Genomic DNA, 19,699 nt, shown 5'->3' with positions numbered 1-19,699 from the left:
CAGACACATGAAAATGTGTAGCGCATAGCGACGTCGATTGCAAATGCAGAGGCGCCTAGTTCAGCCCCATAGACCTCGTTCTTGTACAACGGGTAAACAAGCTACTCGCATTGAGTCTTAGTATGATGCTCATAGTAATTACATTCAGCACGTACCTGGGATAAAGCAAATGCCAACCCATACAGAGCTCCGGCAATAAGTGGACATATCCAATGGATGCTAGAACGTGCCGTCCATGCGAGCCTATTTCTCCATATTAATCCTCTGTAGCCATTTTCAGCAAACTATCACATACCAGAATAAGCTAACAGGTAACAAGATTCCCGCTATCATTGCGGCATTCATCGTGTCTTCTGGTTGTGGATTCGAGCACGTTTGCCTTCGTTTCATCGTCATCGACAACACGGGTAGTGCCAGCAGGCTACCGATCATTAAGGGTAGGAATGCTAAGCCGACCTGGTACGGCGAGAAGTTATACTCGCGCGATAGGATGAGGGGATAGCTTGCATAGAACACGAAGACAACGACCTGACCCATTGTGACAATAGCTGCCGTGGGAAGGATAATAGGCTCTACCAAAAGCATCTTCACCGGTCGCACAAACGCAGGGACTAAAACCCTCTGAAACTTCCGGCGCGGTAGCTTCAGGTGCTTTCTTCGAATCTCAGGCTCATATGTCTCAGGTACCCATACCATAACCAGGAAGCAGGCCCCAACAAGAATCGCCGTAAGCCAGAAGCTCCAGCGCCAGTCACGATCAGCAACAATTGCCTCCCCTGCAACGGGCCCAATCTCGCTGGCGACTGCCCCCATAATGCCATATACCGCGAAAAGAGCCCCCCCTGCCTTGTCCGTTGGCACCCACAAATCATTCAATACCCCAGCGAAGACGGTCACACATGGGGAACCAGCTATGCCACATACCGCACGAGCAACTGCCAATGTCCGAAAGTTCTGGGCCGATCCACCAACAATAGTAAAGACGATGTGCAGAAGCAGAGAGACTTTGTAGATATATTGTCTGCCGAACTCTTCCGAGAATGCAGATGAGCACATGGGACCTATTACAAATCCCATTGCATAGAAGGTTATGGGGGAAATCGTCAAAGTTAGGCTAGTGCCAAACTCATCCATGATCCCCGGTATACTGGCAATATATATCGAAGTAGCAAGGGTGCTGTTTCATTAGACAGGGGTTTTCGAGTCAGCGTTTGCCCATAGAGTTGACAGACAGTCTATACATATTTCAATGACTTACACTGAAAAATAAGACGCAATCGCACCAAGAGATATGGCTAGCTTGTACGCTGGCTTCCAGCCGCGAGCATCGTGCTCTGGGCAGTCCTGGTCAACGTGGAGCCTCTGTTCATTCAAGTTGGAGATGCTCGTGCGATCATATTTTTCGGTATCGCAGGCGACATTCACGTCATCGTCAAGGCCACAGATAGAGGACGGCCTGCGAACTCCTTCTGGATCATCCATCGTGATGAGGAACACAGTTGCAGATTTCCGTGTAAGATTCCACTATAATGGGCTGTAAGAGATAGAACGTATATAAGGGAAATCAAAGGTTGAAAGAAATTATGTATAGTAGTTCAGGAGACTATCTCATATTCAATTCCCTCCTCGTTCGAACTTGAAGTCAAATGCTAAGAATTTTCAGGATAGCAGATCAAGAAACCTTGGCAACAAAGGGTTCCTCTCACCCTTGTAACAGGAAGTGTGCTAAGCTTTATGGTTGACTGCAGCCCAGCCCCAATTGCCATCATATTGAAGAGGGCCATTTACATTAACCTGCCTAATATAACCGACCATCTTTGATTCGATGCGTTGCTACGAATCGAACAAGCCGCGTCAGATACATACGGGCCTGGTATTGCCACAGGGTTGCATAGAGATATGGGGATGACGATGACACTTGAATTCTCGCTATATCTCACATGGCATGTAATGGTACTTCTAGACGCTGCTCCTTCTGGATGTGCCATTCTATCATCACTCATTGTGCTGGTGGGCCTAAGCATGGACGGATGTAACAGTAGGCACGCCCCACGCAGAACCCAAGATATACCCAACCATGGCCCAGCTCGAGTGCCTTCGAAAGTTAAAACTATAGCATCCAAGATTTCGACCTAAGGTCTTATCTAACTTTGGGCTTACATGGTTATGTATGGTAAATTAGGTTATGGTTTCTCGTAGGTTCTCGGTCTTCGACCAGACGTAGTCCCTATCATTCTCGAGTAGTTTAAGTCTAGGCCCACCAGTTAGTTATACATCCCTTCGGTAATGCCGATCTCCCCCAACCCGTTCCTACCGTGGATCCGTCGATCGGTACCAACTGAACCAAAGTAGCAATGAGCGTATGGGCGACACTTGCGCAACGAAGGTCACGACATAACCTACGTGAGAGGGAGGAAGTACTCATAGTAGTGGACCCCATTCACACGGAGCGAGAGATGTCTAACTGATCTAGATCCTCACCAAGAATACAGGGAGTGACATCAGCATTAGCTGCTCTGTGTATAGATAGACAGCAAAGATTGGATAGGTCAATCTCTGACTGTAAAGATAAATTTGTGATGGTTACGCCTAAAAATTAATCCTTGACGCTTCTCACGTTACCATTACTTTCCCACCAGTTATTTGATATGTGATATATCTATCCCATTAAGCGTTCCCTACATGAATAGACAGTGACTGTGACAATGAATTCCTATCTCTTCGCTATCCTCGCCGGTGCAGCGATAACTTACGTGCGTAGAACCCAGTAGATTCTTAATCATTGCCAATGCTAACTGGGCTCCCGATGTGAAGATTCTCTGGCTGTCGATATACCGCCTGTTCTTTCACCCTCTGTCTCAATACCCTGGACCAAAATTCGCGGCAGTCACAAACTGGTATACTGCTTTCTATGCATGGAGGGGCGATCTCCACCTGCAAAATCGAGCATGGCATGACAAATACGGTGAGGCAACCAGAGCGCTACCATGTCCCCAGCAATGATGATCCCTAACCATTGACTCAGGCGAAATCGTCAGATCCGGACCCAACACCCTATGGTTCAACTCCCACTCTATGTACTCCGATATTTACAACACGGGAGGAGTCAATGTTGGTAAGGTTGACGCATGGGAAGTCTACAGCGCTAGCCGCCACAGTCCAAACATTCTGAGTGCAGTTAACAAAAGGGTCCATGCCTTTAAACGTCGGACACTGAAATCGGCATTCTCCGACCAGGGCTTAAGCGAAATCGAGGAAACGGTTATTGCACATATCAACAGTCTGACTACACATCTGTTCCCTAACGATACTGAATCGTTGCCTAACGGCTGGTCATCATCGATAGACGTGGCAACCGTCTTCGACTGGTTTGCTTTCGATCTCATTGGTGATATCACATATGGAAGTAGTTTTGGGATGCTGGACTCACCTCAGAAGCGATGGGTCCGACCAGTGTACACAAAGATGTCTCATCGAGGCGTGATGGTATGACACATCCCCTACATTACTGTGGTCATTCTCTACCCTCCTTGGTTTCAAGTACTAACCCCTTCAGTGTCTCATGCAACCCAAGATCTACAAATTCAAGTTAGATCGAATCTTCCTTTTCCCATTATATAGAGACATCATATCTGCCGGCAGCTGGGTATACAACCGCGTCAAAGATCGTGCGCATATGGGCGATAAGGTTGAAAGAAAGGACGTCTTCTCTATTATGACAACATCTAGGGACCAGGCAAGCAACGAAGGGTATACCATGAAAGATCTTTGGACCGAATCCATGGTGCTATTAGGAGCAGGTGGGCTTGCCTCCAGACTTATTCCGAACACGCAGGTTCTAACCAAGTCGACTGGCTTCTAGGTACTGATACTACATCCACGACCATGAGTGCGCTGTTCTTTTACATCCTGCACCATCATGATGCCCTCTCTCGTGTCACTGCCGAAGTTCGTGGCACCTTCGATCACGAGGATGAGATTCGTGCCGGTCCCAAATTGAACTCATGCCATTTTCTACAAGCCTGTGTGAACGAGACCATGAGACTGACCCCAGGCGTGCCAAACGGTTCTCCACGTCGCGTACTTGCTGGTGGCCTCACGGTAGATGGCCGACACATCCCTGAAGGAGTGACTGTCGCTTCCTCGCTGTATGTCCTCCTGCGCAAAAAAGAGTATTTTAAACAACCGGACGCATTCTGGCCGCAAAGGTGGATTGTGGATCCCGAGTCGGGTGCCGATGAACAGAGTGTTCGTATGGCACGGCAGGTGTTCTGTCCGTTCGGCCTTGGCCCCAGGTCATGCATTGGACGAAGATTGGCCTGGATGGATATCAACGTAGGCCTTGCACGGATTATATTCCTGTATGATATGCGACTCGCGCCGAGGGCGCCCTGCTGTGCGGCTAACACTACGGGGAAGAGATGTGAATATCATTTTAAGGGATACTCGACGGCAACTCCCTCGCAGGGTACCATTGCGCAGTTTAAAAGAAGAGAGCTCTAGGGCGTATATCGAATATATGGGACTCCCAAGCATCCCACCTCTTCAAAGAAGATACAACTAGACAATTCAACCCAAAACAGAATGATCGATATCAGCTTTCCATCTGCCACGTGACTGGTGATATCACCAGCGTTCGAAACTTTTACGATAGCATTCGGGGCCCACCGTAGCTAGCACGAGTCATGATACTACAAACTACGTGGAATATTGCAATCGAGTGTTTGGTGGGGACCCACACAGATCCTTGGAAATGTATACTCCACCGGTAATCCCAACCACTTCCTCGGATTCCTTTTCCGGAGGCACGCCGAGCGAAAGAGTGAACCCGACATTTGCTGTTGCGGACCCCTCCGAACAACACCGGTCGAAGGCAGACATCGATGGTGCTGAGAGTATATCTGTCTGTGGTAGTGCATTGTACGTTCTCCTTTTTTTTTGTATTTCAGCCCAAGAGCCGCCGAGTCAAGTTGAACAAAGTCACATCATGTCCAATTCGCCCTTTATTGTGACGGAACACCTGATTGATGCGCAATATATTCGAGAATATCCACGAGCAACTACTACCCAAGATGCACCTTTAAAGCTCTCAGTAAAGAAGTATACCCCTATCGACAACCAAAATCCCAACCCAGGTGATATAACCTTGATCGCGGTTCACGGAACCGGATTTCCGAAGGTTCGTAGCCAGGAGCCACCACGTACCCCAGAAGCAACGGATTAATAGGCCATGGAATAACTAGGAAGTTTATGAGCCACTATGGGAGGAGCTTGTCGCAAGAAGTGAGCAGGATGGCTTCCGGATCCGCGCCATTTGGATCGCTGACGCCGTCAACCAGGGGGCCAGTGGCATTCAAAATGAGAGCCATTTAGGTAATGATGGTGAGTGGTGTCCTTGGAAAACGTTGGCAATACTCTATAGAAATCAGAGTATCTGATGCAAACTAGCTTCCTGGTACGACAACAGTCGTGATATGCTACACATGATCAACCATTTCCGCACAGAGATGGCGCAGCCCATCATCGGGCTCGGCCACAGCATCGGTGCAGTCCAACAGTAGGTGATGCGGACCCCTCATGAGTTCTTAAGGAATGGCCTTCACTGATTGAGGTACTCAGAATCTTCTTATCCCTAATCCACGCTCGCCTATTTACGTCACTTATTCTCATCGAACCGTTTATCCATGACATGGAGGACGGTGCGAGCGGCAGTTGGATCGCTGCAGCCGCCAGGCGAAAGGATTCATGGCCTTCACGTTCTGTGGCAGCTAAGATTTCTCTTAAGGTCTGGAGGCGCTGGGATCCCCGAGTTATTGGCCAATGGGTTGAATACGGCTTTCGCGACCTGCCCACGATTCTTTATCCTTTACGAGGGGCAGCCAGCGGTGACCGTCCAGTAACTCTTACCACTACCAAGACCCAGGAGATATCCATGTACATCCGGCCCAATTTTCACGGTCACAAACAGCTAGGCCTGCCGGATACTACGGACTGTCCCAGTCCCCGCCACGATCCGCTGTTGGTTCCAGATATGATCGGCAAGTTGCACCAAAAGGTGAGGTTCTACCGTCCTGAGCCACTTCTAGCTTGGCGGTTGCTGCCACATGTTCGACCGTCCGTCTTATACCTCAGCGGAGCCAACAGTGATCTTTTCTTATCCGGACACCACTCCAGAGCGGCCAAAAAAACAGGGACCGGATTTGGAGGCAGTGGTGGGCGAGAATACAGTCGAGTCAAGCACCTTGTCATCGACCAATCTGGCCATACACTGCCGCTGGAAAAGGTTGGCCAAACCGCAAGTGCTGTAGGGCCTTGGCTAACCGAGGTGGTGCAAAAGTGGAAAGATGATGAACGGCGGATTGCAGAAGGTTGGAGTGAACTACCAGCGAGCGAGAAGTCGTCCTTTTCGGATCAGTGGTGGAAAATGTTGGATTTGACAGCTGCTGAATTACCCGCCAAGAGACCTTCAAAGTTGTAAGGAGCAGTCCTGGGACCTTTGATTCGATTTCCTTACTTTCCCATCTATCATTATAGACAGAGAAATTCAACAATAATTACTCTGTGTTTCCCTAGGTTCAAGGGGTCACAATTAAGCATATGTGGGATCATAAGCAACCCAGGGAACTCTAGCTACTTTGCTGCCATTTCCTGCAGTGTAGTGTTTCATGTTCCAAATTATACCTGCTCGTTTAAACCGATCCCTCCCAAACAAGTGATCTGTAGGTTACCGCAACTCTACATATTGCTATATGGCTAGGTAAGTTTTACTACTTCCAATACATTTACAAGCCTCGTCGAGGCCTGTTATAGCCTGGTAGCCGTTTGCTGAGATCTCCAGAACAGGAGGATATCGACAAGAAGTGGGAAAGGGAGAGAGTGCAGTGTATCAGGGTCGCCTACACAAGTGGCCCAGTGTAATATGCTGAAGCCAATGGATATATGTGCCGTCGGGCTTTTCGGTGTCCGAGAGATATGTGTACAAGGGGCAGAGTATAGTGTACAGTCATCAGGCAGGGTTGCCTTTGAATCTATGACATTACACAATCAGTATTCGGTATTCTACCGTCAAAGGTTGCACTAAACATGTTACAGCCCGAACCGCAGCGAAATATATATTCAACCAACTTTTTTACAACGCCACCATTCTCTTAGAAAGAAGAGAGCGGCTTACTAGCAAACGTAGAGATATATACTTTGATCTATACTTTAACAGAAAATTGATCTTTTTTTTGTGGATATTGAGTATACGTCCATATTCCAAGACGCGAGGTTTTTAATTAGTTAAGCTGAAAGCATTTCATAACTAGTAGCTGACACTACCCTGTCTTCTCGTCGATGGAAAATGAAGCTCCGTATGCCACCTGGCCAATGAGAACCTACTGGAGCAAGAGGTGTAGAAGGGCCGTACTAGGAGTCCCTGATCTCCCATGTAGCGATTATATTTGCTATACAGCTACATATTCCTATCCATACAAGCCATAATTTGGCGCAAATTGATACATACGACCACAGGGTGTGGAGAACAGGGCTTCCCGTCCGCTCAGCCGTACTTAAGCCACACGCCGGGAGGTTAGTAGTTGGGTGGGTGACCACCAGCGAATCCCTCCTGTTGTATGTTTTTGTTTTGCATTTTGAATGCTGGGTATCTTGCTGCTTCCTGGAGCTTCCGGCGTGAACCATACGACCAAGGCGACATTCATTGGCTGCCCATAACGTAGAGACAGCAGCGAACTGGCGTCCTGAAAGGCTCGAATCCTACAAACAATACTTAATTGCTCCCCCGAAGGTGTGCAGTATTTCTCTCTTACCTGCGAGGTAGAGCAAAGGCACTATCGTCGCTTGGCCGCGACGTACGAAGATTATATTCCGGGTCGTCATGGATTTATAATGGCCGGCCTCATCGATGACCGAATGAGACTCGTTACTCACCGATCTGGTTAGATTTTGCCATATCTCTTGTGCTAAACTCATGTCTATAATGCGATAAATATACATCTCTCCAACACAATAATGCAATAACAGATCACGCCTTGGTGGCAACAATGATGCCCTCCCCATTGCCCGGCGGTTGGTAGAAAGAAACATCCTTCAAGCCGACGGACGTCAGAAGAGCACGCCACTGCTTCTCGGTGCGTTCGAAGGCACGACCTGGAGCATCATCATGATGCTGATACACGCGGTGGCAAAGTCGCAATCCTGGTCAGGGATGATCTGGTCGTTGATGATCAATTGAGAATAACCTGGCTCCATGGCATCAACGATATTGCCGAGGATCCTGTGCGCTTGCTCGTCTCGCCAGTCATGCAGGATCCAATGCATATAGTATGCTCGAGCTCCTGATGGATTGGTCAGCATATTAAGAGTCAAGAAGATGGGATGAAGGCAGAGAAAAGCACACTCTCCTGCCAAGGCAAAGTCTAGATATTTTTTTTCGTACCTTTCACTGGTTGAGCGGTAAAGAAATCATGCGCCATCAACTCAGTACCCTTTGGGGGGTTGTTAATGGTGGAAATCACTTGCGGTAGATCTTGCAATATACGACGCCCCGGGGCATCAGGAAATTTGTCATTGAATGCGTGGAGATAGTGTCCTTCGCCGCCACCCACATCCACCAGCAAGACATCATCCGGCTGGTTGCGAAAGCCCCCAAGGAGGCTGCCTGGAATATCAAACCAGTCCACCCAGTTTGGGGTTGTTTGCTGCTTGAGTGTCATCCATTGCTGAAAGTCCTTCGCCAGGGACGGGTTCTGTCCCAGCCACGCGAAGTAACTCATGGGAGTGTTCTTGGCTAGCTGGAAGGGAGTCTCTTCTACCGATGTTGGGAACTGATTGTTATTCTGACGGAAGTATTCTGGGGCATAGGTAGTGCAGTAATTTCCAATATCGAAACTGAACCCATTAGAATGAGTGACCCCTGATTGGACACACTTGATGCGCCGGAGAGGAAGTTGCATACCATGCTCTAGTGGTCGCTTCAAGAGTCCCATCCGCCATCGCCATGGTGAGAGGGGAGGGCTTGTAGGTTTGGACTCCTGTCTCTGACGCGTATCCTGCGGCGGCCAGCAACCTCAAGATCTGACCTACGTACGTACATGTCGTCAGCAAATGTAGGTTCCTCGTGATGTCAGAAGAATATTGGGATCGCGCTATATATCCAGTCCCTGATCAAACACGGGACAAATTGAGGATCGACATAGTGCGCGTGAGACCCGTCAAGTGTTAAGGCCGTGCAATCGCAACGCATCTTGAAGCCGGCATGATAGGAAGAAAAGTACGTGAACCCACCGACAACGAGAACACTTGCTCCTGACTGGCTCGCGATTTGCTCGGTAGTTGTCCCCTCTTCTTGGTGGTCGCAGATCATCCGGAATACACCAAGCTGCACCCCCATGCGAAGGGCCATAAGCAAAACAGGATTCTGTTATACCGCATCGGCTAGTTAGCGTCTTGATCTTTGGGGCCGACACGATGCCGGTTTGGCCAGGTGCTTCTCTATGGGTGTTTTTCGCCACATACTAAGACCACATCTTGCATCACAGTTTCTGGTGGAGACCCCAGGGCGTCCAGAAGGCCTCGTGCGGCCTTGAGAGTCCTCAATCGGGTAGCATCGTCCAGAGATTCTCTGTTCGATTGCACCGTCTGTGTGAGCGACGCGATCTGTTCTTCGAGAGAAGGAGTACTCGACATGTTTTAGTCTGGAGCGCTTATGAAAGATCCAGTTCTTGATAATATTTGGGGCATTCAACCCGGGGGTAAGAGGAGACTTTAAAATCCCACGACCCACTCTGATGGTTGGGAATATTCAAGATCCTTGATATGGCTGAGGGAGACATTGGGCTTTTGAAACCGGATGCCACGGGACCCACCGACGAGAAAACAGTGGAGATACGCACTCGGGGGGGGGGGGCATATGGAGTATGTTTCCAGGCCAAGCCAGAGCGACGGTTTTCATTCTTCTGCTAGGAACGAGATTACTCAGGGACGCTGTTTCGCACCCGCCGAGCGAAGGCCAGATAAGCGAGTAGGCGTCATGTCTCAGACGGAGGCTGGGTCTTGAAGGAAGGATGCACGTTGATTGCTGTTCCCAATTCCAATCTCCCACGCAACGACCATGTGGAGCTCCGGAAGCGATTAAATTAACGTGCGATGCCAAACTCGAGATCGCGGGTTCCACTTCCACGCCGTCGCGATCCATGGCCAGAGCGCCAGGTCGAGTCTTGGCCCCGAACAATTGATTAAATCCAGCGAGATTTGAAATTAGGTAACTCTGTGCGCGCTCCTGCTTTAAAAGATGTTGAGAATCCCACCCTGTGCAGGGTCTGATTGCCTGCGTTGCTGCATCCCTTGCGGTGACAATGAGCCATTCGGCAGGCCGTGCGGATGTCGCCTACTGTGGTGACTCGCTGATGGGCGTATCCATTGCCATCGCAGTCGTCCAAATACTGGTGGTCGCCGCTCGGTTCTATGCCCGCTATGTACAGCGAGTCGCCTACGCAGTCGATGACTACCTGATTATACCTTCTTTGGTTGCTCTCCCTATCCACCCGGCATTCCGTCTAACGGTACTAACTGGCCTCCCTGCATATAGATTGCCAGCTTAGGCCAATCCGCATTATACATAGTCTGTACGTGCGCGGACATCATCAATCCAACTGTTCAAGAAGACGCTCTGACTGGTGAAAAGTGCTCAAGATTGGTGGGCTGGGTTATCATCTCGAATACGTGATGCAGACCCCCGAGAAACTCGTCAATCTTCAAAAGGTGACATTTCTCTCAGAGCCCTCGTTAATGCGACCGTTAATCCGATTCCAGGGGCTGGTGGCCAACCAAATTCTCGACTTTCCCTTTACCGTGACCCCGGCGAAGATTTCGATTCTTCTCTTCTATATCCGCATCTTCAGCACACCCAAGTTCCGCACGATAGCCTACACGGTTGGCTTTATTGTCCTGGGCCATGGGATTGGTGTCTTTTTCGCGGCGATATTCCAATGTGCCCCTGTGCAATATGCATGGGATAAGACCATTCCAGGTGGATCGTGCTTTGACCAACAAGCGTTTTATCGCTATGTCTCCCCTCCGAACATTCTGACAGATGTCTTGATCTTGGTCATGCCCTTGCCGTTTGTCTGGAAGCTGCAGACACGAATGACACAGAAACTCGCCCTGACAGGGGTCTTCATACTTGGAGGAATGTAAGTACTTTGCGTAACGATGCCACCGCCGCCGTTGTCTCATGTATGCTCCTGTAGGGGGACTGTCGCCAGCGTTTTGCGCATGACTATCTTTTTCCAGGAGAACGCTCTCACTGATCCGACCTGTAAGCCTTCGCAAGATGCACTTGGTTGTCATCGATTGGTCGTCACTAATATCACTGGACAGGGGCATCGGTGAATCTAGGTATCTGGACCGTAATCGAAGCGGGCATCATTATCATTTCGGCGTGTCTCCCTTCTATCTGGCCGTTAATCGTTCGGATTCTACCACGGAAGTTAATGAGCAAACACTCCTCCAAGACCCGAGGTCAGCGGTACACCGCTAGCAATGTCAAAGCGAAAGTAGGAGATGGCTTCTCCAGGCTTGGGGAGAACATCACCGGGGAGACGGATAAGTGGCCCCTCGGCATGAATCCTTCGCACGACAGCCCCTCGACATCTATACACGGCCAAGTACTGGCGAAGGGTGAAAGCATATCGCTACGGAGCCTAGATGAGACCCGACGGGAGCCACGATATTCATGAATAATGATTCCAGCTAGAGAATACCATTCAATTTTGGCTTCGATCAAACATCTTGATCTCTTGTTGTCCCAACCCTTCAGATGACTTTCTGGCTACGGGCAGCTTCGCTGTTGTCACCCTCACCCCCGATGGCTTGAGGCTATAGAGCTAGAAGCCTTTGACTCATCGTAAGACACCGGCCAGAAACGACAGAGCTTAGCCGGCACTCAATTTAATTAAGTGCAGTAATAGTATGCACCGGAGTCATGGAGCTAGCCCTATCGCAGTACTACTAGTCTGCTTAGCACGATTCACTTCATATACACGACCTACACCATTCGTCCTCGGGTAAAATGGTTAGCAACCAACACGCCTTTCTTGAAATTTGATCTGTTATAATGTATCCTAATCGCAAATCTTACGCCGGAGTATAGCTGTGGCAGTCTTATCAACCCACAAATCAGCGATGCTCAGGGTCAAGACGGCGACTCCGTGCGTAAATTGGGGCAAGAAGTTACAATTTCCAAAGGCGCTGCAGACCCACTTGAGGCCAGCTGGTGACTATGAGTCGTACGACCGGGTACTCCGTAGTGGAGTCTATTCATAAGCGAGGCTGAACCTCGGCAGGGAATCGTCCAGTTGAGCTCGACTTCCTTGGATTTCGTTCCCCACCACCTCTTGGCCTGGGCTTCTTCTCCCCGCCGCGCGTTAATTCCGGCTCATTGAAGGTTGCATGTCTTGTTTCCCGATCATTTCAATCGTATCTCCTATCTGTTGCGAGTGAGGTGCTTGGAAGAATGTGATGTTGTATCATGATAAACCAATGTAGCTATCCATGAGTCGAAACTGAGGTTACGTGGCCAGACCGGAATGTTTACCTCACCTCATCAAGCAGAAGTAATGGCGATATTAATACGGAATCTCCTTGTTTGCGTTCAGCGCCAACAGCTAACGAGTAGTTTTCACATCCCCGCCGAACGATCCAAATCCAGACTGTTAACAGCGAACGCCCTCGGTCTCGTTTACCCGTTGGATGGGAAGGAATTTCGAAACTTCAAGCAATGGCACCATACCCCTGTTCTGGTGAGTCTATGCGGCTGTCTTAGGAGAGTTGGCTCACTTGTGATCTAGGAACTAAAACCTTGAAGGTATGGTATTAGATACTGGGACTTGGACTAGGTACTCGCCAGACATGGAGTCATTCATTTTATAACCAGCGCCGAGGCCGGGGCAGCAGATCTTCCTCGTATCCTATCCGGATGCTTACTCCAGGTTCCGATGAGTATTGTAGATCTGCAGCGGCACCGATGAAAGAAATTCTCAATGAGCTAGGGAATGTAGCAGAACTCAAGGAACGAAAGGGTGGTTACTTCTGGCCATACGGGGGATTGTTAAGCTCCCGTTCTTGCGGCCGGTGTGCTCGTTATTTTACAGTCAGACTTCTACGAGCTGTGTGTTACTCTTGATCTAGGCTCGCATCCACTGGAGATTGCGAAACGCATTCATTTAATGGATCCTAGCCACCCGCAAGAATGACTAGCATAGCAAGACAAGTTGGCCTGAGGGTGGTGTAACATGGCTATCACCATGACTTACTGTCGGGCTAGATAAGCACTGTTTTGATCGATTAAAAATGCATTACCCAGTTGCAAAAGCATTCGCGACGTTATCCGTTGAGGACTCCTACGATGTAGCAGGAGCAAGTCGTGTCAGATGCTCTAGGGATGATTGATAGGATAGATCCAACCTTCTGAAAAATCCGTGTTGGCGATTAATTTTGCGGCGGGAATAACTACCAGCAACGTTAAGAAAACTTGTATCTCTTTTTCTTTTTCTTTTTCTTTTACATCAGACAATTCCAAGACCATCGTAGATATGGAAAGAGTAGTCTAGTCTTTGACACTTAGAGCGAGGTTGGAGAACGAAGCGGATCACTTCTGCAGTCATTATAATGACTCGAGCATATACAAGTAGATGCATATGTAATATACCAATATGAGGGTCACATGGGGGTAGAGCTATCCCCGAATTTCCCATCAAAGGGGGCCTAGACGTAGGGAGAGAGGCTCCTTGTCGGTGCTCAAGAAGACACCACACAATTTCTTAGGGAGAGGTCTGTTACAGAGATGTTTGAAGAGGCCGAATAGTCATTATTGTCAAGAGATCCTGATAGCAACCAGATATAGAGGCGCATTCTCCCTCCAACACTAAAACGTCATATCGCTCGACTATCATAATATACGATTCGCACGTTTCCCCGCCGTTCAACGACAGCGAGCGGCCTACCGCAGCTCCCACAGTAGTGCTCACAATCTTTGCAATTTGGCAAAATGCACGGGATGAGAGCACCAAGCGGGCCAAGAAAGATGCAGCACAGACATGACCAGCAGCTATACCCAGGGTTATTGGCCTGTTATCACCGCACAGAAAGGGAGAATCACGTAGCCTGTGATCCAACAATCAATTCCGTCTGAGTTGCTGTTCGTGCATGGCAATATGGGCAGTCCACTATGGTCGGACGATTTGTGAGCAGGGTTAGAGGTATCACTTTCGGAGCCTCTCCTAGCGGGGCGGGGACTGTAGATGGCTGGGTTGTGGGAGTTACTTCAGGCGATCCATTCCTTTCTGCTGGTGATAGGGGTTTCTCAGACATTGTGAAATGCCAGTCAAATGGTCTTCGTGTCCCAAGGTCTTTTTTTTTCTCAGCAGGCAGATCTGGCCTGGTTGGAGGCAGCACATCTGTATTTCACTTCATCTTCCTCGCCATTGCCACCAGCGAAGTTGGAATGGTCTTCCACCAAGGAACTAGAGAGCACTGGGGGTTCTAGACGTGGCCATGGCTCAGAATACAATACGAAGTCTCCTGATATGGCGGCAGCTCCGTGACGTAATCGACAGCCCGAGCTCAGTTGCAATAACCGAAGGCATGTCATAGATGGCTGGCTTGGCTCTCCACCAAGCCACTGCGTTCAGGACTCAGGAGCCATTTGGATAACAGAAAGATCTTGTGTACAGGGTAGATGACCTGTCGGCCGTCAACTAGGTGAGGGTATGAGGAACGGATCATCAGAAAGTGATTGAATCTTGATCTACAAAGTATATATATACTGATTGAAAAGAGAATCTAATCTAGGTCAACGATTCGATTACTATATTTAGATTTCCATTTCTCTAGTCTCGGCGAGGAATGTATTATACTATCCTAAAACGTATTAAAGATTAAATCAAGTCAAGTACCGAGAGTCTAAAAATCCTGCCTTCAGCATATACCACCCTGAAACTTGCCCCGGCTTTCCGAAATGCCATGCCTAGACCGAACGAAATCGGGTTGCCTTCACCTTTACTTATGTCCATACCACCCAAGAGGCGACTGAGAGGCTTGCTGGCAGGTGTTATCCTGGCAAATATTCACACCACACTCCTGTTGTTTCGTGCAAGCATCTCCCAGGTTCAAGGCCTTCTGGCACGTCGCATAGTCGCTGCAATAAAGTCCGCCAGACCGGGGCTTACCCTTACAGAAGGCAGAGTATTTTTTCGTTCGGGCACTGACCGACGCTCTCGTTCGACGGATAATCGACCGACCGAACATGGGATGTCCACAGGGCTGTGTTGGCTCGCACCTGGCACTTGATGCTTGCGACGCGGCTGCCAATGTCGCCGTGTCTCTCCCCTTGCCTGGTCGCGAAAAAAGGAAATAATGGCTGCTATTGTATATGATAATTCCGTTGGCATATTTTGCATCCCTATTATCTCAAGCAAACCTAATCAGCGCTGGATAAGAGGAGAAAGTAAATCCAGATGGTGCGTACGAGTATATGGCTGAATGAGTTCTGTTGTGCAAAGAACAAGGGATATCAAGAGATCCCACATTAAACCTGTAAACCATGTTAGATTCACTGCGAAGATTAAGAGAAAGTACTTAAATATTCATAGCGACATACAAGGAACGCGAGAGGGATTTGCACTGGTCATCCAAGTCCAGGACTTGGTCGCTGCCGGCGAATGCCCAACCAGTGTATGCCTTGGGTTTGCCAGTGAGTGGCTCACTGTCATTAGATGTCTCAGGGTTGGGACTGGTACATGGAAAGTCAGTACCGAACTATGTAATTCTAGCTCTGCATAACTATATGCCAATTAGCATGACTCTCCGTAGGACCCTTGACTGATGCAGCCGTAGCCCACCAGGCTTTTGTTCCAAATGGTGTTTCGGTTGTAGTCCTTGGTCTATTCGTGCAATACATAGGTACCGTCGTCTCGTACTCCGTGTCTCCTAACTTTTTATCGGTGCTACCACAGCTGGGGCTCGTGCCTTCCCAGTGACATCTCATACCCTTTTGATCGCAGTCACGCTTAGATAGTCCTCCCTGAACAAGGAGGGTGAGGAGAAACAAGAATCTCGTATGCATGGCGGTATCGGGTATGTTCAAGACGTGTCGAACAAGGGTGCTACACTGTGTTTTTGTCCAAGACGGATAAAGATATTGTGACCAATGTAGATCACGGTTGTTTTGCCAGCTGAAATTGATATGTCCCCGCAAGTGCAAATAGTCGCATTGATCATCCACAATCTGATTTTGGGCGACAGGAGATTGCTTTTTGTATTTTGGTCTTTTTGGCAAGCATATGAGACGTATACTCCCCCTGCATGAAAACACTCTGAATGAATCCATAGAGTACGGGATAGGCGAATCTGGCCATCAATATCCAAAGAGCTCTCGGCGAGGCTAGGGTTTGTCAACCAGACAGATCATACATACGTCGGCTGTTATCTGGGCTTCATGGCTGGCTGAAGATCCTTGCATATTGCCGCCGCATGCGTTTCATCTCAGATGTTGAGCAAATCTCCTGGCATCTGTACTGTATCCAGAATCGTTCTCTTTGGCGGAGACGCATGGACTGGCGACCTACATTGGATCTCAAGGATTGATACCCCGAGTGAAGTCGTCAAAGCAGCAGCCACAACACCGTCCCCAGTTAGATGGCCAAGCCCTCAGCTTCAATTTGATTGGCGCGTCGAAGATGCGAAGGGCTTGGGTGCGATTGACTCTGCAGTGGGACGCGGATGACGACATGACTCGGGGTAGATGAGAGAACATTCATTCCATACGTAGCCTCGTACAACTCCCCCCTGTCTTGACCCTAGACATCTCTTCTTGGTCTACATAACCTACTAGAATAATATCCTTGGTTAATCCCAGTACCCCAGTATGGGCCTCTGCTGCAGCGTCCCCAGCCACCGCCGGATGCGCCCGGGCGTGATGCCTCCACCCCGAAGACATACCCTCATGAGTTCCTTTGGCGGCCGACCTCACTATGGAGCACCTGGAATGGGGCCCGGAGGATATGGACCTGGATGGAGCGGAAGACCGCATCATGGCGGATATGGTGGTGGATATGGTGGTGGGTTTGGAGGTCGAGGACGAAATCGTCGCCGGTGCTGAAGATGGCAACCCATCTGGGAGGAAATTATGAGCTTTGCTTCCTATGGCGACATCTTGATCTTTCCCAGCCATTCGCCTACCGGTTTATGCATGTCCCAGAAGCCTAGAGGCCTGGACACAAGAGGCATTCCCGCTCACCGTCCTGTCTGGAAGTGGTAGACCCTTGCATAATATGACTTGAGCGACCTTCGTTCCTTACCGTGGCAGAGTATTGGCTTGTTAAATCGTCGATCGGAATTTCGAATCCGGCGATGAAGCTCATCTCCCCTTGATAAATATCGTGTGCTGGAGGTTGTAGCCGAGGGTCCAACGCATGCCCCATACACTTTTTCCATAAACTTCAAATGATTATGATAGTTCGAATACAAAGTAGCGGTACAGTCTTCCACAACCGTCATCCACGGCCCCTTTGGAAATGCCGTTCGAGCCGTCGCATCAACGCAGACGTCGCTGTACAATCCCGCCAACACTAAATGCTCAAATCCCTGTTCGGACACAGACTCTGAGAACTTAGGAATGAGGAAAGAGTCAAATAAAGCCTTCTTGTCAAAGACCCGCTGGCCAGCGCGAGGGGTGACGATGCCCTCGACACATTTTTCTGGTTTCCCGAGCACTACATTCCGATACCTCCAACTTGATCCTTGATAGCTGGCGTCGCCCAGAAAGCGCACGAAGATGGCCTCGCTGCCCTGATGGCGGGCATATTCGACAAGACGCGGAACTGAGTTGGATAGTTCTGAAATCACATGGCTCAGCGTGCTTAAGACGAAGTCGTTCCAGTAGCCAACCACTACCACCGCGGCTCTCTTACCCATCATGACATCGATACCTCCTAAGGCTATATCAGGACTGGTCGATGGTGTCCAGGTGCGACAGGATCAGCAATCGCGTTCAGGAAGTGCTCAACAACCGCGTCCGTGCTACGAGAGCCGCCTTGATCTGGTGTTGTAAGCTTCCTTATCAACAGGGTCTGTATGTCTCTCTCCATCTGGCTTTGAACGCACACACCAGGGTACCCACCGCGTCGCTCTAAAATGGCAGCTGCAGCACGAAGAGTGGCGAATGGATTGGCCAGACCCTGCCCGGTAATTGCATCTGCAGCTCCAGGCACCGTTTGGTACTCTCTGAGACGATGTACACTCGGACACAAGTACACATCTGCCACGCACATATTTTCGGTGGTGGCATCGCCGAATCATTTCAAGAAAGCTGGCTGGATAATATCGGCATATTCGTTGCCTACAATGGTGGTACGTCGGCCCTGAATGCCCAAGGCCATCGGGTTCCCATTCATAATGTCGGGGTGGATGAAGTCGATATCGATTCCGAAGTGGCCCCGCCAATAGGTGGCCCAGCTTTGGAAAACACTGTCGAATAGGTGGAACTTATATACTAGTGTGGCGCCCGTGGGAACACTTTCCCACATCCCACTCCTCCTTGGTTCGTGCTAGAGCATAGTCGAAGATCCGATCAAAGTTAGAACGGCTGAAAGGGCTAGTACGTGTGATTCCGCGCTGGCGATTATGGTGTTCATTTTCATCGGCGTAGAAACCCTGTGCTTCATCTCGAATGAAACGTAACGCATTTGAGTTTCCCAGGTCAAAGTTTTCGACCTTCACGGCTTCAAGTTGTTCCCTCACCAGATAGTGGGACTGTGCGTGTATGGCTGTGCGGAAGATTGCAGCGATTCCGTTGGCTGTAGCAGTCTCGCAGAACTTGCGATACTCTTCTGCATCCCGGGTGGTTTCGTCCGCGATATGCTGGATCAAGTCTTTATCTCCTCCGGATGTCGTGAGGCTATGGTAAGAATGGTATATATAGGATGATTCCGTGAACTCAGCCCGTAGAGCTTGGTGGCTTGTCGGTTCTTGAGTCACTTTCTTCAAGACTGGTGCTGCATTAATCGGCCAGGAGACTGGACCTGGATTATGACTATGCAGAAGATTGTTCATACATTGGCGAATGACGCCCAAGCATCGCCCCGTATATTAAAGTCCCCACCCTCTGCAATCAATGGTTGTCCCTACAGACTTTGCAAGGTTCAGGAGCCCACGATGCCGATCGACACATCCGTTTGGTACAAAAGGCACATTGGACCTCGGCTCAGCGCACCAATGTGGGTTACCCTAAGGAAATGGAGAAACAGTCCCAGTAGCGAGCTACGGCGCTATCTTTATGCAGTAGTGAGTTGTTCTCCTCGGTAGCGTAACACTGAAGCCAGCTAAATGCCCGGCTCGGCGCGATTAAGCCTGGGAAAATGGTGAATATCCATGCATTGGGCAGGGTATGTTTCTCTTGTCAGGCATCGCCGCGTTCCCCCAATTTACGCATGTGCTTCAGTGCGCACGCCAGGGGGGTCATCGTGTTGGATCTCGGCTACAGACTGCGCCAGAATCTCCGACTCCTACCGGCTAAAGTGGGCGCTCGATATCAGCCTTGAGCTGCGCCATTTAGGGTAGGGAGTATATGCGTCCCTGGAGGGTGATGCTCTACTATAACCTTGAGAGCTTTCAGCAAATGTGGCAGAAGATTGCCTGCGAG

At 49.4% G+C, this 19,699-nt stretch overlaps 5 protein-coding genes across 5 annotated transcripts; 3 read left to right on the top strand and 2 right to left on the bottom strand.

The window, feature by feature from the left end:
• Positions 1-2,705: 2,705 nt before the first annotated feature.
• On the top strand, positions 2,706-4,503 carry ABOM_008724 (cytochrome P450; the record flags this gene model as incomplete). Its single annotated transcript, XM_022535853.1, has 5 exons — positions 2,706-2,753; positions 2,815-2,965; positions 3,026-3,486; positions 3,557-3,800; positions 3,863-4,503. The coding sequence occupies 5 exons, from the start codon at positions 2,706-2,708 to the stop codon at positions 4,501-4,503; spliced, it is 1,545 nt and encodes a 514-aa protein (XP_022387085.1).
• Positions 4,504-4,987: 484 nt separating this feature from the next.
• Positions 4,988-6,478, top strand: ABOM_008723 (alpha/beta hydrolase; the record flags this gene model as incomplete). The annotated part of the gene is made up of 4 exons (XM_022535852.1): positions 4,988-5,179; positions 5,244-5,382; positions 5,449-5,557; positions 5,620-6,478. 4 exons carry the CDS (start codon positions 4,988-4,990, stop codon positions 6,476-6,478), a joined length of 1,299 nt encoding a protein of 432 aa, XP_022387080.1.
• Positions 6,479-8,103: 1,625 nt separating this feature from the next.
• ABOM_008722 (uncharacterized protein) lies at positions 8,104-9,687 on the bottom strand (the record flags this gene model as incomplete). The annotated part of the gene is made up of 5 exons (XM_022535851.1): positions 8,104-8,336; positions 8,438-8,889; positions 8,957-9,080; positions 9,286-9,418; positions 9,517-9,687. The coding sequence occupies 5 exons, from the start codon at positions 9,685-9,687 to the stop codon at positions 8,104-8,106; spliced, it is 1,113 nt and encodes a 370-aa protein (XP_022387079.1).
• Positions 9,688-10,355: 668 nt separating this feature from the next.
• Positions 10,356-11,738, top strand: ABOM_008721 (uncharacterized protein; the record flags this gene model as incomplete). The annotated part of the gene is made up of 5 exons (XM_022535850.1): positions 10,356-10,526; positions 10,589-10,625; positions 10,685-11,192; positions 11,250-11,317; positions 11,380-11,738. 5 exons carry the CDS (start codon positions 10,356-10,358, stop codon positions 11,736-11,738), a joined length of 1,143 nt encoding a protein of 380 aa, XP_022387082.1.
• Positions 11,739-17,000: 5,262 nt separating this feature from the next.
• Positions 17,001-19,135, bottom strand: ABOM_008720 (cysteine hydrolase; the record flags this gene model as incomplete). Its single annotated transcript, XM_022535849.1, has 5 exons — positions 17,001-17,172; positions 17,483-17,990; positions 18,167-18,236; positions 18,583-18,955; positions 19,113-19,135. 5 exons carry the CDS (start codon positions 19,133-19,135, stop codon positions 17,001-17,003), a joined length of 1,146 nt encoding a protein of 381 aa, XP_022387081.1.
• Positions 19,136-19,699: the final 564 nt, after the last annotated feature.

The sequence above is a fragment of the Aspergillus bombycis genome, assembly GCF_001792695.1.
Source record: "Aspergillus bombycis strain NRRL26010 chromosome Unknown contig00072, whole genome shotgun sequence".
NCBI classification, from domain to species: domain Eukaryota; kingdom Fungi; phylum Ascomycota; class Eurotiomycetes; order Eurotiales; family Aspergillaceae; genus Aspergillus; species Aspergillus bombycis.
This window is presented reverse-complemented; position numbering and strand designations above follow the sequence as displayed.